At 51.2% G+C, this 11989-nt stretch overlaps 1 protein-coding gene across 1 annotated transcript; it reads right to left on the bottom strand.

Moving 5' to 3' along the window:
• Positions 1 to 8735: 8735 nt before the first annotated feature.
• On the bottom strand, positions 8736 to 11062 carry IRF2BP2 (interferon regulatory factor 2 binding protein 2). The gene is made up of 2 exons (XM_031504330.3): positions 9912 to 11062; positions 8736 to 9679 (listed from the first exon to the last, which is right to left on the bottom strand). Exons 1-2 carry the CDS (start codon positions 10939 to 10941, stop codon positions 8958 to 8960), a joined length of 1752 nt encoding a protein of 583 aa, XP_031360190.3. The 5' UTR covers positions 10942 to 11062; the 3' UTR covers positions 8736 to 8957.
• Between the last annotated feature and the right edge of the window lie 927 nt (positions 11063 to 11989).

Genomic DNA, 11989 nt, shown 5'->3' with positions numbered 1-11989 from the left:
GTTAGTAATACATTTAACTGAAAAACCTATTTATAACGAAATGATTTTTTATAAATAATTAAAGCAAAACTGTCTGTGTCGTAACTCATCATTTACATTCAAGTCCTGATTATCCTCGCATTTCTGGTGAAATTTTGCTCATTGGAATGCACCCATGGAACTGATGAAGTCAATGACAGAGCTGTTGGCAGGATGGAATCCAGTTTAGAATTAGAAGAACAGATTCCAAAAGTTGCTTTTTTTGTTTTGTTTTTTCAACTAAGGGTCAGCAATTCAGAGAGATGAGCTTTGCTTTTTCTTTGGTGAGGAAATTCACCTTAATTTGCATTTCTTAGCCCCATTTTAAAAGCAAATGAAGCCCAGATGACACCATTTCACAAGTAATGCTTGCCAAGTCCTTAAACCACTCTTGCCCGACAGCAATTTGGACCCTGACAGATACACTTGTGGGTACCATGGCAAAGCCCAAAACTTCCTTACGGAGCAGAGATGGGAGAAAGGGCACCTCAAGGAGTAGGCCATGTATCAGCTAAACAAGAGGGATCAAATTCAGGCTGCCTTCACCAGCCTCTCTCTGGTGAGTATTTCAGTGAACTTGAGGATTACAAGATGTTCCTATTCCATTTTGTCCCTTTTCAAAAAGGTGACAGTAAAGACCCACCCTTTCTATTTACTGCGAGTTCAGTGAAACACTCACTTCAAGTATCTTGGCATCTCTCAACAGGCAAGGGTTGAGCCCAAAGGAGTGCAGGGTTTCTGTCCAGGCCCTGTTGTCAGCTTTCCTTGATGGTCCTCAGAAGTTTACAAATCTGAGAATCTGTGGGCTCCAATAGGTACCCCACTCAGGGATACTGGTGGCAGCCTGATGGAGTCCAGAGGAGCTCCAAGGGCCTTACATTGGACCAACCAACCAAACAACAACAAAGGTTGTGAGATGACTGGCTTCACTAATCAACAGATTTCCATCCTGGACACAATCTGGGTCAGTAATTACTGGAATTTTCTAAAGTCCAATAATAATGATAGCATTCCACACTGGCTACAATTCAGGTAAGAAAAGTTCCAAGGCTGTCAGCGAATAACTGATTATTCCTGCTTTTCACCACCCTGGTCATGCAAGAGCTCCTGGTACCAATAAGGGATGCTTCATTGGCCAACTCTTTATACAGAGCCCAAGGCCTGATAGGAATCCCTTAGATCACAAAGTGCACCAGAAGAACGGGGGTGAATGCACCATCACAGTCAGGAAGAAATGGGCACACCATGTCTTTAGAGCTCCTTGGAGAGAGCTTAAACAAACCCTGAGGTTGCACACAGTGAGAAGGGTCCATACAGCTGAGACCCAGCCCCCTCAGACAGCCCTTCCCCTCCAGGCACCTCTCAAGGCTCTCCCACCAGGAAGGTGACCCTTGGCAGCAGGGGAAGGGAAAAGGGGAGGCTGGCAGGGCTGGTGCTTCTGTCCCTCTGCAGCCAAGGAGCAGCTAAAAAGGGAACCCAAAGATTTCCTACACAAACCACGTTTATTGGTGCTGTTCCAGTGCTTCAAGGACTGTTATCCATCAAAAGCAGCACTGAAATTGGCACTCCTCACAGAAAAGGAAGGGATCCACCCCAAAACACTAAATGTCAGGAAACTCTTGTGACACAGGATAAAAAAACACACACTGCTGCTGCAATTCAAAATGTTCCTGCTTGGAAGATAACTGGGAAGCAGCATGGCTGGTTCACACCTTCCACAAGAGCCAGGGCCACAAAAAAGCCCCAGAGCCCTTGCTATGAGCCCTCCCAGAGGGGTGGCCAGAGGCCAAATGACTAACCACCCAGAGTGCACCACCATTCCCAGAAAGTCTTACTAGCTGGAGAGCCTCCCCATTAATAAGCAGATTTCAGGAAATACCCCAATTGTGCAGGAAATAAGCTGAAATCAGTCATCCACATTCACAAGTTAATTTTAACATGGTCAGACAAGGAGGTCTGGACAAAGAGCCACAGTAACCCCAAGAAGCAGAACCGGTAAGATAAAATAACCACTTGGATTATAAAAATATTATTTGGGAGCATAAAGAAGCTGGTTCAGTTAAGGGCACAGGTTATTTGTCTCTCCAAAGCACAGCAGAGGGCTTACACAAATGGAAGAGCTCTCAGTATGAAAGTAAACATCAAAATACTAATTAAAAAGCACACCTAAACATGTTTATCATGGCTTGTATCCTCCAAGAAAAGTAGAATGGATGTCTAAACAGAATTTTTGAACTAATTAGAGCAAGTTAAAGCCCCAGATGGGCCCATCCAGTCCCCTTCTTTCCAGGTGCAGGGAAGCCCATACCCAGTGCCATTACTGCATGATGTGTTGTGTTGCCCAGAGTTAATAAAGGCAGAACAATATTTTCTGCAAGGAAAATATCACCTTCCCTCTGTAATTTCTGTAGGGTAGGTTGCCCCAATTGTATTTTTGTGGGGAAGATGGATAGAATCTTATTTAATCACCACTACAAAATCACTGGGAACTTATTATGTGTATTTTCTAAATTATTGCAGTATGAATAGTTATGAAATTGTGATGAAAAAATCATCCTTATGCTGCCTCAATTCCTGAAGTAGGATTTGCAAAGGCATGAGTCAGTGTGCAGAAGCTGATTTATTTCCCAATTTTTGTGAAGTGAAAGAAACATGATGTTCAGCATCACCTTCCTTTGCTTGCATTAAAGTCTTTCATCAGCACTCTTTTAGAGTTTTCTAAATATCAGCTGAAGGGTGATACATCTAAAAAGAGAATATTAATTATTCTTAGTGTTTAGCAGCACCTGAATAAGATAGACAGAAAAAAAACCCCCAAACTTGTAAGTAGTATGAGTAGTATGGACAAAATTAAATGCATCATTCTGTTATGCAGTTTTTGTCTAATATCTTTAAGTCCCTTTCTACATACAGTTGGACAATATGACACACCTTTTAAAAAAGGATTAGAAAATCATTGGAGAAAACAATTACTTGATTTCTGGTTGAAAAAAATTAAGGGTGTTTACTCAAACCATGCTCCCTCCCCCTTGAAAAAACCCAGACCTCCTTCAGCTCACAAAGATGCATCAAGAAGGAAAAAAACCCCAAAACCACGTGAGGAAGAAGGGGAAGGTTCAGTTGCTTTCTCGTGCCCCTGGCTGAGTGGGTGGAAGGGTGAGGCCCTCATTGCAGCTGGGGCTCCCCCAAAGCCCCCCACCTGCACACTCCCCCCAGCAGCCCCATTCCCACCCAGGATGTGGGAGCAGCTGGACCTGCTGTCGCTGCAAGGAAGTGATCTGGTGAACCAAGAACCCTTTCAATCTCTGGGTACTTGTCTCCTGGTTGTTTTAAAGGGTTGCTGAAAAGAAAATAAGGAAACAGCATGAGGTTTCTCTGGGTTGGCAGTGGGTGGGGGAAATAAGTGTTTTATAGTGAAACAGGGCAAAAGACAATGCAGACTTGGCATTTTTGCAGTGAAGAGTGAAATGTCTTCCTTCCCAGAGGCAGCAGCTGAAAATCAGAGACTCAGAGAATGGTTTGGGTTGAAAGGGGACATTGATGACAATCTCATTTCAACCCTCCTGCCATGGGCAGGGACACTTTCAACTACATCAGGCTGCTCAGAGCCCCATCTAACCTGGCCTTGAACACATCCAAGGTGCCTCCAAATTGGAGGCTCCCCAGGATTCCTCAGGGAAGCCATAGCCCCTCATCCAGAAGGGCATCCCCAGCCCTGGACAGGACACCCCAGAATGGAATGGGGGCACTCCACAGCTGGGGACCACCAGGGCAAGAGGCAGCAGATTGGGGGCAGACAAAGGGACCCTGAGATGGGGGTGTGGCTGGGTGCTGTGCCAGGCAGGACAGGTTCTCACACTTGGCCCAGTGCTGCTAGAGATGGGAGATAATGGGCAAGGATGTTTCTTGTGGTGTTTGCTGAGTCAGAGGTGATGAGATGAAGAAACACCTATGAGAAGCTTCTATGAACACCTCTGGTTTCTCTGCAAGTTTGTTTTATAGGGGTTTTCAGCTTGATGCAACATTTTGGGTTTAGCATGCACTCTTCTATTCCAGTCTCTACAAAACCAGCTCTGGAGTGGCAGAAAGAAAAGCAAAGTTAGGTGATGTATAAAAATACCAGAGCTGTCACCCCATCTTCAGCATACCTATGCCAGCCAGCAAGACAGCCATATGGGACTAACATGCACTTGGGAGCTTTCTATGGGAGATGTCAGTGTGCCTTCTTTCCCAGGAGGGAGAGTTCAGCCTCTCAGAGAGTTCCATGAGAATTTGGAACCATTCCATAGAATTTGAACCCCACACTTAGTGCTCAAAGCCCGTGGCATGCTCCAGAGGCTGTCCAGAGGCAGTGGAAGAGTTACCTCTGGAGCAGAGCACCAGCTCTGGGTGATGAAGTGGGTAAGCACTCACTTCATTCATCTGCTTCTAGCACTTCCTGACCTTGGCCCTGGCAGAGGAAAGGCATCATGTTCCTGGGAACAAAGGGCAGGGGAAGGAGGATGGCTCAGGAATACTGGTGGCCTGCATGGGATCAGAACAGGGCAGCTGGGCTGTTCCATGGCCATGCCTGGCAAATGGCAAGGGTCACTGGCTGCAATGCACCTACTGCAGGAAGTGCAGCCATACACTGCCCAAGCCCATATTTTGTTTTAACACGAGGAAAAAAATCAGTTTTTCTTTTTCCTTTCTTCTTTCTTTCTTTCATTTTTTATTTTTCTCTCTTTTTCTTTCTCTTTCTTTCTTTCTTTCTTTCTTTCTTTCTTTCTTTCTTTCTTTCTTTCTTTCTTTCTTTCTTTCCTCTTTTTTTTTATTTGCCTCATTATGGGAGCATATACTGGAGTTAGTTTATACTCGGCTGGACCTATGGCATCTCTAGAGACAAGAGTTCACTTGAGGAGAGGTTGTGATTGAGTTTGGGGTTTTCTTAAATTATTTTTCAAAAGATGCTGCTACCTTAATGCAAATGCTCAAGGAGAAACATGAAATGCTGTGGGCTGAGCCTTTTTAAGCCTAATAACTGGACATAGTCCTGTTGGAGTGAAGCAGGAGAGTCCAAGGGGCTCCAAGTAGCTCAGCCACCCCTGGTGCCATTCATTTCCACGTGTTTCCTGAGGAGACACTGTCTTAGTGTGGGCACTGCAGCTGTACCATAACACCCTGCACTGCACATGGGGTGTCCCACATTGCACATTGTCCCACATTTGGGGCAAGTTGTGCACATGGAGTGGGGGCAACAAGCAGGGCAGGTGCCCCCGTACAGGCGGATGGGTGGCTGGGTGTCCCCAGAGCCATGTCCCATCCTGTCCCACTGAGAGCCACCGCCCTGCCAGCTGGACAGGCAAACAGGGCTTGGCCCGGGTGCAGAAGGAAAGGATCCAGGGGCTCTGTTGACATAACAAGCCACTAGAGAGCACTCTCAAATGTATTTATACCCTTTGCCTAAGTGCTGGTTCATAAAAACACGCGGTTGCCATGGCCTGGTTTACAGCACGTCCAAACAGAGAGCTCCCAAACATACCAGGTTTTCTGAGGCCACTGCAAAGGCGGTCAAAGCTTCCCTTGTGTGGCACCTTTCCCACCCCCTGGGACCCAGGCACAGGGCAGCACCCACCAGCTCCATGCATCCCTTCTTGTCCCACACTACTATCTGTTTACAAATAAATGTCAGGACAGTATTTTAAAAAAATTAAATAATATTGTACAACTATAGCTTTTTCAAGTTTTCTTTCTTCCTTTTGTTAGAGATACAAAAAAAAAAAATGCAGTAAGTATTTGAAAATCCTAGTTTCCTTATGCTTAGTGACAGAAATGAAAAAAAAAAAAAAAAAGAATAAGAAAAACTATAAAATACCAAACTGGCAGCAGGTTAGTTCAGCAGCTATCAACAAAAGAACCATGCAGTTGAAAAAAATCTGCCAGGAAAAAGTGTATTTGAAAAAAAAGTGATGGAAGTGGGTTAGGAAAAAAAATTGTAATCACACATTCTTCATTAAAACACTTTTAATACTACACAAGTTACAGTATCACCTTTTAAAAAGTTTAAAAAGGAATATTAACAGTAGCACTGTTGCAACTAAAGCACTTCAAAATAATAGAAAAAAAAAAAAAGAAAAAATTTGTAGCCCAGGAAGTAGTAATAAAGAATCCACTGGAATATTACTGTAATTGAGCAAAGCAACCAAAAAGAAAAAGCAACATTCAATGTGAGAAAAATGAACTATGTATGAACACCCTCAAATTTTTTTAATTCTTTTTTTGTTTGTTATTTTGTTTTGTTTGTTTTTCTTTTGCAGTTCTGAAGTTTTATGGTGGAGGTTAGACATGGCTGGGGGCTCAAGTCAGCTGAGTGAGCATAGCCACCGTGTGCCATTTCTTTTCCATCTATGTTGTTACTGGGCCAGTGCCTGGCATCAGTGGCTGGGGAGTTTCCATCCTCTCCAGGAGTCACAGAACTGCAGGAGCGGGTGGCTGGCAGGAGGAGGAAGGTGTGCTTCCCTACAGGCCTCTCACACCAATGTCCCTCTGCCCCAAAACAAGGGTGCGCTTTGTCAGGAGCTCAGGAGCAGGTCTCACCCTCAGCACGCTCACAGCTGGGACACCTGATGACACAAAATGGGGAGCTCTTTTAGGCAGGCTTTGGAATTCAGTTTCTGCTTCTTTCTTAAGAGCAGGGACACCGCCTTAATCAAACCATGAACTTCATCCCATGTAAGGTATTATGCCAAGCAACTTTGAAGAACTTGTTACCATCTATCAGCTCAAATTCCATTTTTTTAATAAAGTGCCTAGATACACATTTACACAGATCATAGTGGTTCCAAAGAATCCTTTACAGTTGGCATTTTTTTATATATAGGTATATATATAGGTATGTATATATATATAATGTGCGTTTTCTTCAAATTGGCTAAATGTGTTTACATAAGACACCAATCTTGACTATAAGTTTTAAAGCGTAATATTGACTCAATGAATTTGTTTATCATGCAAGTCTTATCTAATATTACATTGACCTGTAATATGGAACACAATGTAGTGGGTGTGCTCATTAAACACTTCATAGAAAATTACTGTGCATGTGCAGTTCTGATCTTCAAATACTAATAAGGACCATTTCTTCTCTTTTTTAAAAAAATTAGTCTTCAAAAAAAAAAAAACCAAAAAACTCCTCTGCATTAAATTGCAGTTTGAACATTATCACAATAAGAACAGTTGAGTAAAAAGCATCCAAAAATCTTGAATTTTATAGTTGGCTGAAACGATTTCTCCTCCTCCTCCTCTTCTGATACTAGAAGTGTTTATTAGCTGGTCCCTGGGAAGGGATGACCTCGCCACCTTTTTGCTCAGAAACAACCGCAAATAACCGAGTTATAAACACCTCGACAGAAGGGCTCGTACAGATGCAGTGTTGCCAATGAACTATAAACAGCACAAAAACATCACTATTAGACTTGAACTATTTCTAGTAACCAATGATTTATTGATTTTAGAAGTCTGCTTGGTGATGCAGAAGCGTGATCAAAAGAAGTGGCTTTACAAAAGAGTTCTCCAAAGTAGCTTAAAAGGCAGGGCCAGGGCCATTATGTACAGCCCTAATTGCTTTCATTTCAACCAGTTTATATTTTCATTTTCAAAGAATAGCAGTAGGTTTGTTTCAAGCATACGTAATAAGGAAATTACAGGTTTCCTCCACCCACATTTGGGCTGTCACTGATATGCCCGCGGGCAATTTGGCAGAGCCTCAGTCACTGCTGTCACTGTACCACACCGTACCTGCCACTACTTGGAAATACCGGGTCAGCGATAGTAACAATAGCAACAGCACTAGAGGTGACTGGTAAGCAAAATCAAAATCCATATGCACTATCTGAAAATTAAAGTAAAATAAAATAAAGTCTCTTCCCCACATCCCCAGCTTGTTCCAAATACACAAAAGCCCCACAAGTGACACTGAAGACCTTCAGAAATGGCAGTGCTACATTGGCACCTTCACCAATCACGTAACTAAGTTCATTATCAAAATTCCACGTTATGGTATGTAATTGGTGAATAAATGCAGTTTTGTAATCTTAGAACTGATCACAAGAACTGCGGTCAACTTTGCCTTGGAAAAAAAACAAAAAAAACAAAACAAAACACCAAACCAAAAACAAACAAACCCAGAAATCCCTAACTCAACAGCGCCTCTTGGACACCTCTCCACATCCTACTCTGGTGGCAGCTTCCCTTGAGAAACAGTGAGCAATTTGGGACTGGATCTGGAGGATCTTCCATCGCACCCTGAGCCACGTGCTTCTGGGAGAAAGCCCTCCTGCTCCCTAAGCTCGCCTGGCCAGTGGGATGGCAAGTGCATGCCTGCCTTGGCTAGCCACTCTTGTCCCCAGCTGCCTCAGACCAAGCCTGCATGCGACCAGCTCTACAGGACAGGGGCCAGGAATAAGGAATCACAGACAGTAAGGCAATCTTTACAATGTCAGAAAGTGTATTTGGCATTTAAAAAAAAAAAAAAAGAAAAGGAAAGAAAAAACAGAAGAAACAAGTGCATACAAATACAGCTAGAAGCATTTCTGGTTTGCCAAGTGCTCTCTAAAAAAAGCAGCGCAAGTCACAGCCTACATTGAACAGTAACTGTCACCAGGGAAGCACAACAAATAGTTGCTATAACAAAAGGGAAAAAAAGAAAAAACGAAACAGAAAAAAAAAAAAGAGAAGAATTAGAAGAAATGCCTTTATAATAAGTACATACCTTTTGTCTTCAAAAAATATAGAAACACAATGTATTCAAAAAAATCAAAATTATACAGCCATGTTTATGAAGTCTACATTTCCCTTGTCTTGGAGATATATATATATATTTATATATATATATTTATAGATATATACAGAATTCGAGCAGTTCGAGTTCAAGGTGACGTCGGGCAGCGAGTGCAGGCGAGTCACGAGTCCCTCTCCTTTTTCACTTTCACATCTCCGGCCAGGATGGTGGCGATCTCCCCTTGCATGAAGGCCCAGGGGACGTTGGAGCCGACCAGGGGACACTTCTCCCCGCTGGGGCAATACACCTCCCCGCTGGCTCCCTGCTGCTTGATGCTCTGCCGGGAGCAGGGGAAGCAGAACTTGTGGGAGGGGACGGAGGGGCACTGCACGAAGTGGGTGTCTTCCAGGCGCTCGTGGCAGAGGGTACAACACAACGGGACGCTGGCGGCGAGGGACGAGTCCGGCAGGCTGGCGGGGTGCACGGGCTCCAGCCCGCCCGCCGCCGCCGCGCTGGCCCCCTGGCCCGGCACCTCCCTGCCGGGGCCCAGCCTTCTTTGGTTCATGGCGGAGGGCGAGGGGGGGCTGCTGCTGTTCCTCCGCGTGGTGGAGTGGACCTGGTTGGCGTCTTTGGAGGCGTGGTTGCCCCCGGCATTGTCCGCCACCAGAATGAGGGCGGCCATGGGGGACTGGCCGTTCTGTGCCGCCTCGGGCGGCGTGGTCCGGTTGGAGTGGGGCGAGGCGGTGGGCGGCGGGGGCGACATGAAGGGGGTGGCCGTCAGCGGCAGCTTCATCCCTTCCGACGGGGTGGGCAGCCAGGGCTGCACCTCCCCGTTGATCTTCGGGGGTCCAGCCTCGCCCTCCGGCTCGGGGGAAGGCTTCCTCTTCCGGGCGGCCCGAGCCCCTGCAGAGGCAGAGGTGGGGGGAAGGAGGAGGGTAAGAAGGCAGCGCACTCGCAACGCATTGCCGAGCAACCGCGAAAACGGGCGGCCTCGGCCACCCCCCGGGCACCCGGCCACCCAAGCGGCCGGACCGCCGCCCCGCACGCCCAAAGCCGCCCGGCATCCCCCGCCCCGCATCCATGGAGAGCCACCCCTCCCGCCCTGCCCGCCGCCCCCCGGTCCCCGGCTCCTCACCTGGCTTGGCCACGGAGCCGTTGGTCTCGTAGCCCAGCAGCCGGCCGCCCGCCATGCCCGGCTCTTTCTTGAATTTGCTGTCGAAGGGAGCCACGGTGTGGCTCCCGTGCTGGTGCAGGGCCAGCAGCGTGTCCCGCACTGTCTTGGGCTTGGCCAGCCACTCCTGCTCGGCGCCCGGCCGGCCCTTGCTCTCCGCGGCCAGCTCCGCCGCCGCCGCCGCCGGCAGGCTCTCGGCAGAGCCGCGCTTCTCCTTGGCGCCACTGTCGTGCTCCCCCGCCGCGCCGCCGCCGCCGCCCGAGGAGGAGGAGGAGACGGAGCCGGGACGCTTGTGTCCCAGCTCTCCGGGCTGCCCCGCCGCCTGCGCCGCCGCCTGCGCCGCCGCCGCCGGCTGCTGGGGCACGGGCACGGCCATGGGGGCGGGCGCGGCGGAGATGGCGGCCAGCGAGGCGGCGGCCGCGGCGGCGGCGCGGCTGCCCAGACCGCCGATGGCGGCGGGGAGCCCGGCGCCGTTCACCAGCGGCACTAGGGTGGGCGGTACGGCGTGCGTCCGCCGCGGGTTCGGGCTCTGCCGGTTGAGCTCTGGCGGCTCCTCGGGCTTGGGGAAGCCGTTGGGCACCAGGATCCCGTTGACCTGCCGGCCGCCGCCGTACTCGGCGCCCAGGCGGGGCGGCGGCCGCTCGGCCGCCAGCGAGTAGCGCTCCAGGGGCTGCGGCGGGGGCCGCGCCGCCGCCTCCGCCGCCGAGGGGTGGCCGAGCTGCTGCTGCTGCGCCAGGAGCTCCTTGGCGGAGAGCGGAGGCTGCTTGGCGTGGGGCGGTGGCGGGGCCCGGCCCTCGGGGAAGCAGCCGTGCGCCCGCTTCAGCTGCCGCGCCGTGTCGATGACGAACTCCACGCGGTCGGCGCCCTCGTAGTTGACGCAGCCCCGGCAGACGGGCTCGGTGAAGTCCCAGATCATGGCCCAGGGCATGCGGGGCAGATCGCACAGGTAGCACGACTGCCTGCGGGAAGCAGCCGCCACCGCCGCCGACGACATGTCCCGGCCCCGGGGCAGCGGCGAGCGCCCCCCGCTCCGGCTTCGGCCGCTGCCTCCTCCGCCCCTCGTCACCGGAGTCCCGACGGGCAGGCTCGGGAGCCGCGGCCGCAGCGGGACCGTCCGCCGGGCCCCCTCCCCCTCGCCTTCCTCTTCCGTGCGCTGGAGCGGGGCGCGGCGGGCGCCCCGGCAGGCAGAGCCGCTGCGGGGAACGCCGCTCCCCTCGCCGTCTCCGCCGGCGGCGCTCACAGGGCGGCGGGGACGCGCATCTCCGCCGCGCGGCTGGCGCAGGGCTGCGGCCGCTGCCGCCCGCACGGCTCCCCCGCTCTCTGGCTACTACGGGGCGGCGCGGGGCGGCGGGGGCCGGCGCGGCGCGGCGGGGCGGGTGGGGCGGGGACTGCCACGGGGGCCGGGGCCGGGGCCGGGGCTGGCGGCGGCGCCGTGCCGTGCCGGGCTCCAGCCGCCACCGCCGCCTCTGCGCGCCGCCGCTACGATTCTTCGACAGTGCCGGCCGCGCCTGCGCGGTGGGCGCCCCCGCCCCGCCGCCGCCGCCGCCGCCGCGATCCCAGCCCCGGCCCCTGCCCGCGCCCCCGCCACCGGCACCGGGGGTTCCTCCTGCCGCCGGGGGGCCGCCGCGACCCCGCCCCGATGGCCCCCGGGGAGGGCTGTGGGAGCGGAGAGGGACAAGGCGAGGGGCGGGGGTGCCCCGCAGCTCCCTCCTTCTTTTCTGATTTTATTTTTATTATGGTTGGGTGTATTACTATTCCCCTCACCGCCGAGGGGCTTTGCCGAAACCTCCCACCCGTGGGCGCAGCGGTGCGCGGAGCGCCTCCCGCAGTGCGGGGCTCAGTGTACCCCCTCTTGTCCCCCGCCGCGCTCGCCCTGTGACCTTGGACACGGCGCCCCGGGCGCGCCCCGCAGCTGCGAGGTCCCCCCCGCCGGGCCGGTCATCGCCACCTCCGGGCAGGGGCCGGCGCCCCGCCGAGCAGTGCTCGGCTTTGTTCTCCCCGCCGGAGCAGGAGGCACCATTACAAATAAATGTAACGATTAC

This window comes from Lonchura striata, chromosome 3 (assembly GCF_050655825.1).
Source record: "Lonchura striata isolate lonStrDom1 chromosome 3, ASM5065582v1, whole genome shotgun sequence".
Classification (NCBI taxonomy): domain Eukaryota; kingdom Metazoa; phylum Chordata; class Aves; order Passeriformes; family Estrildidae; genus Lonchura; species Lonchura striata.
This window is presented reverse-complemented; position numbering and strand designations above follow the sequence as displayed.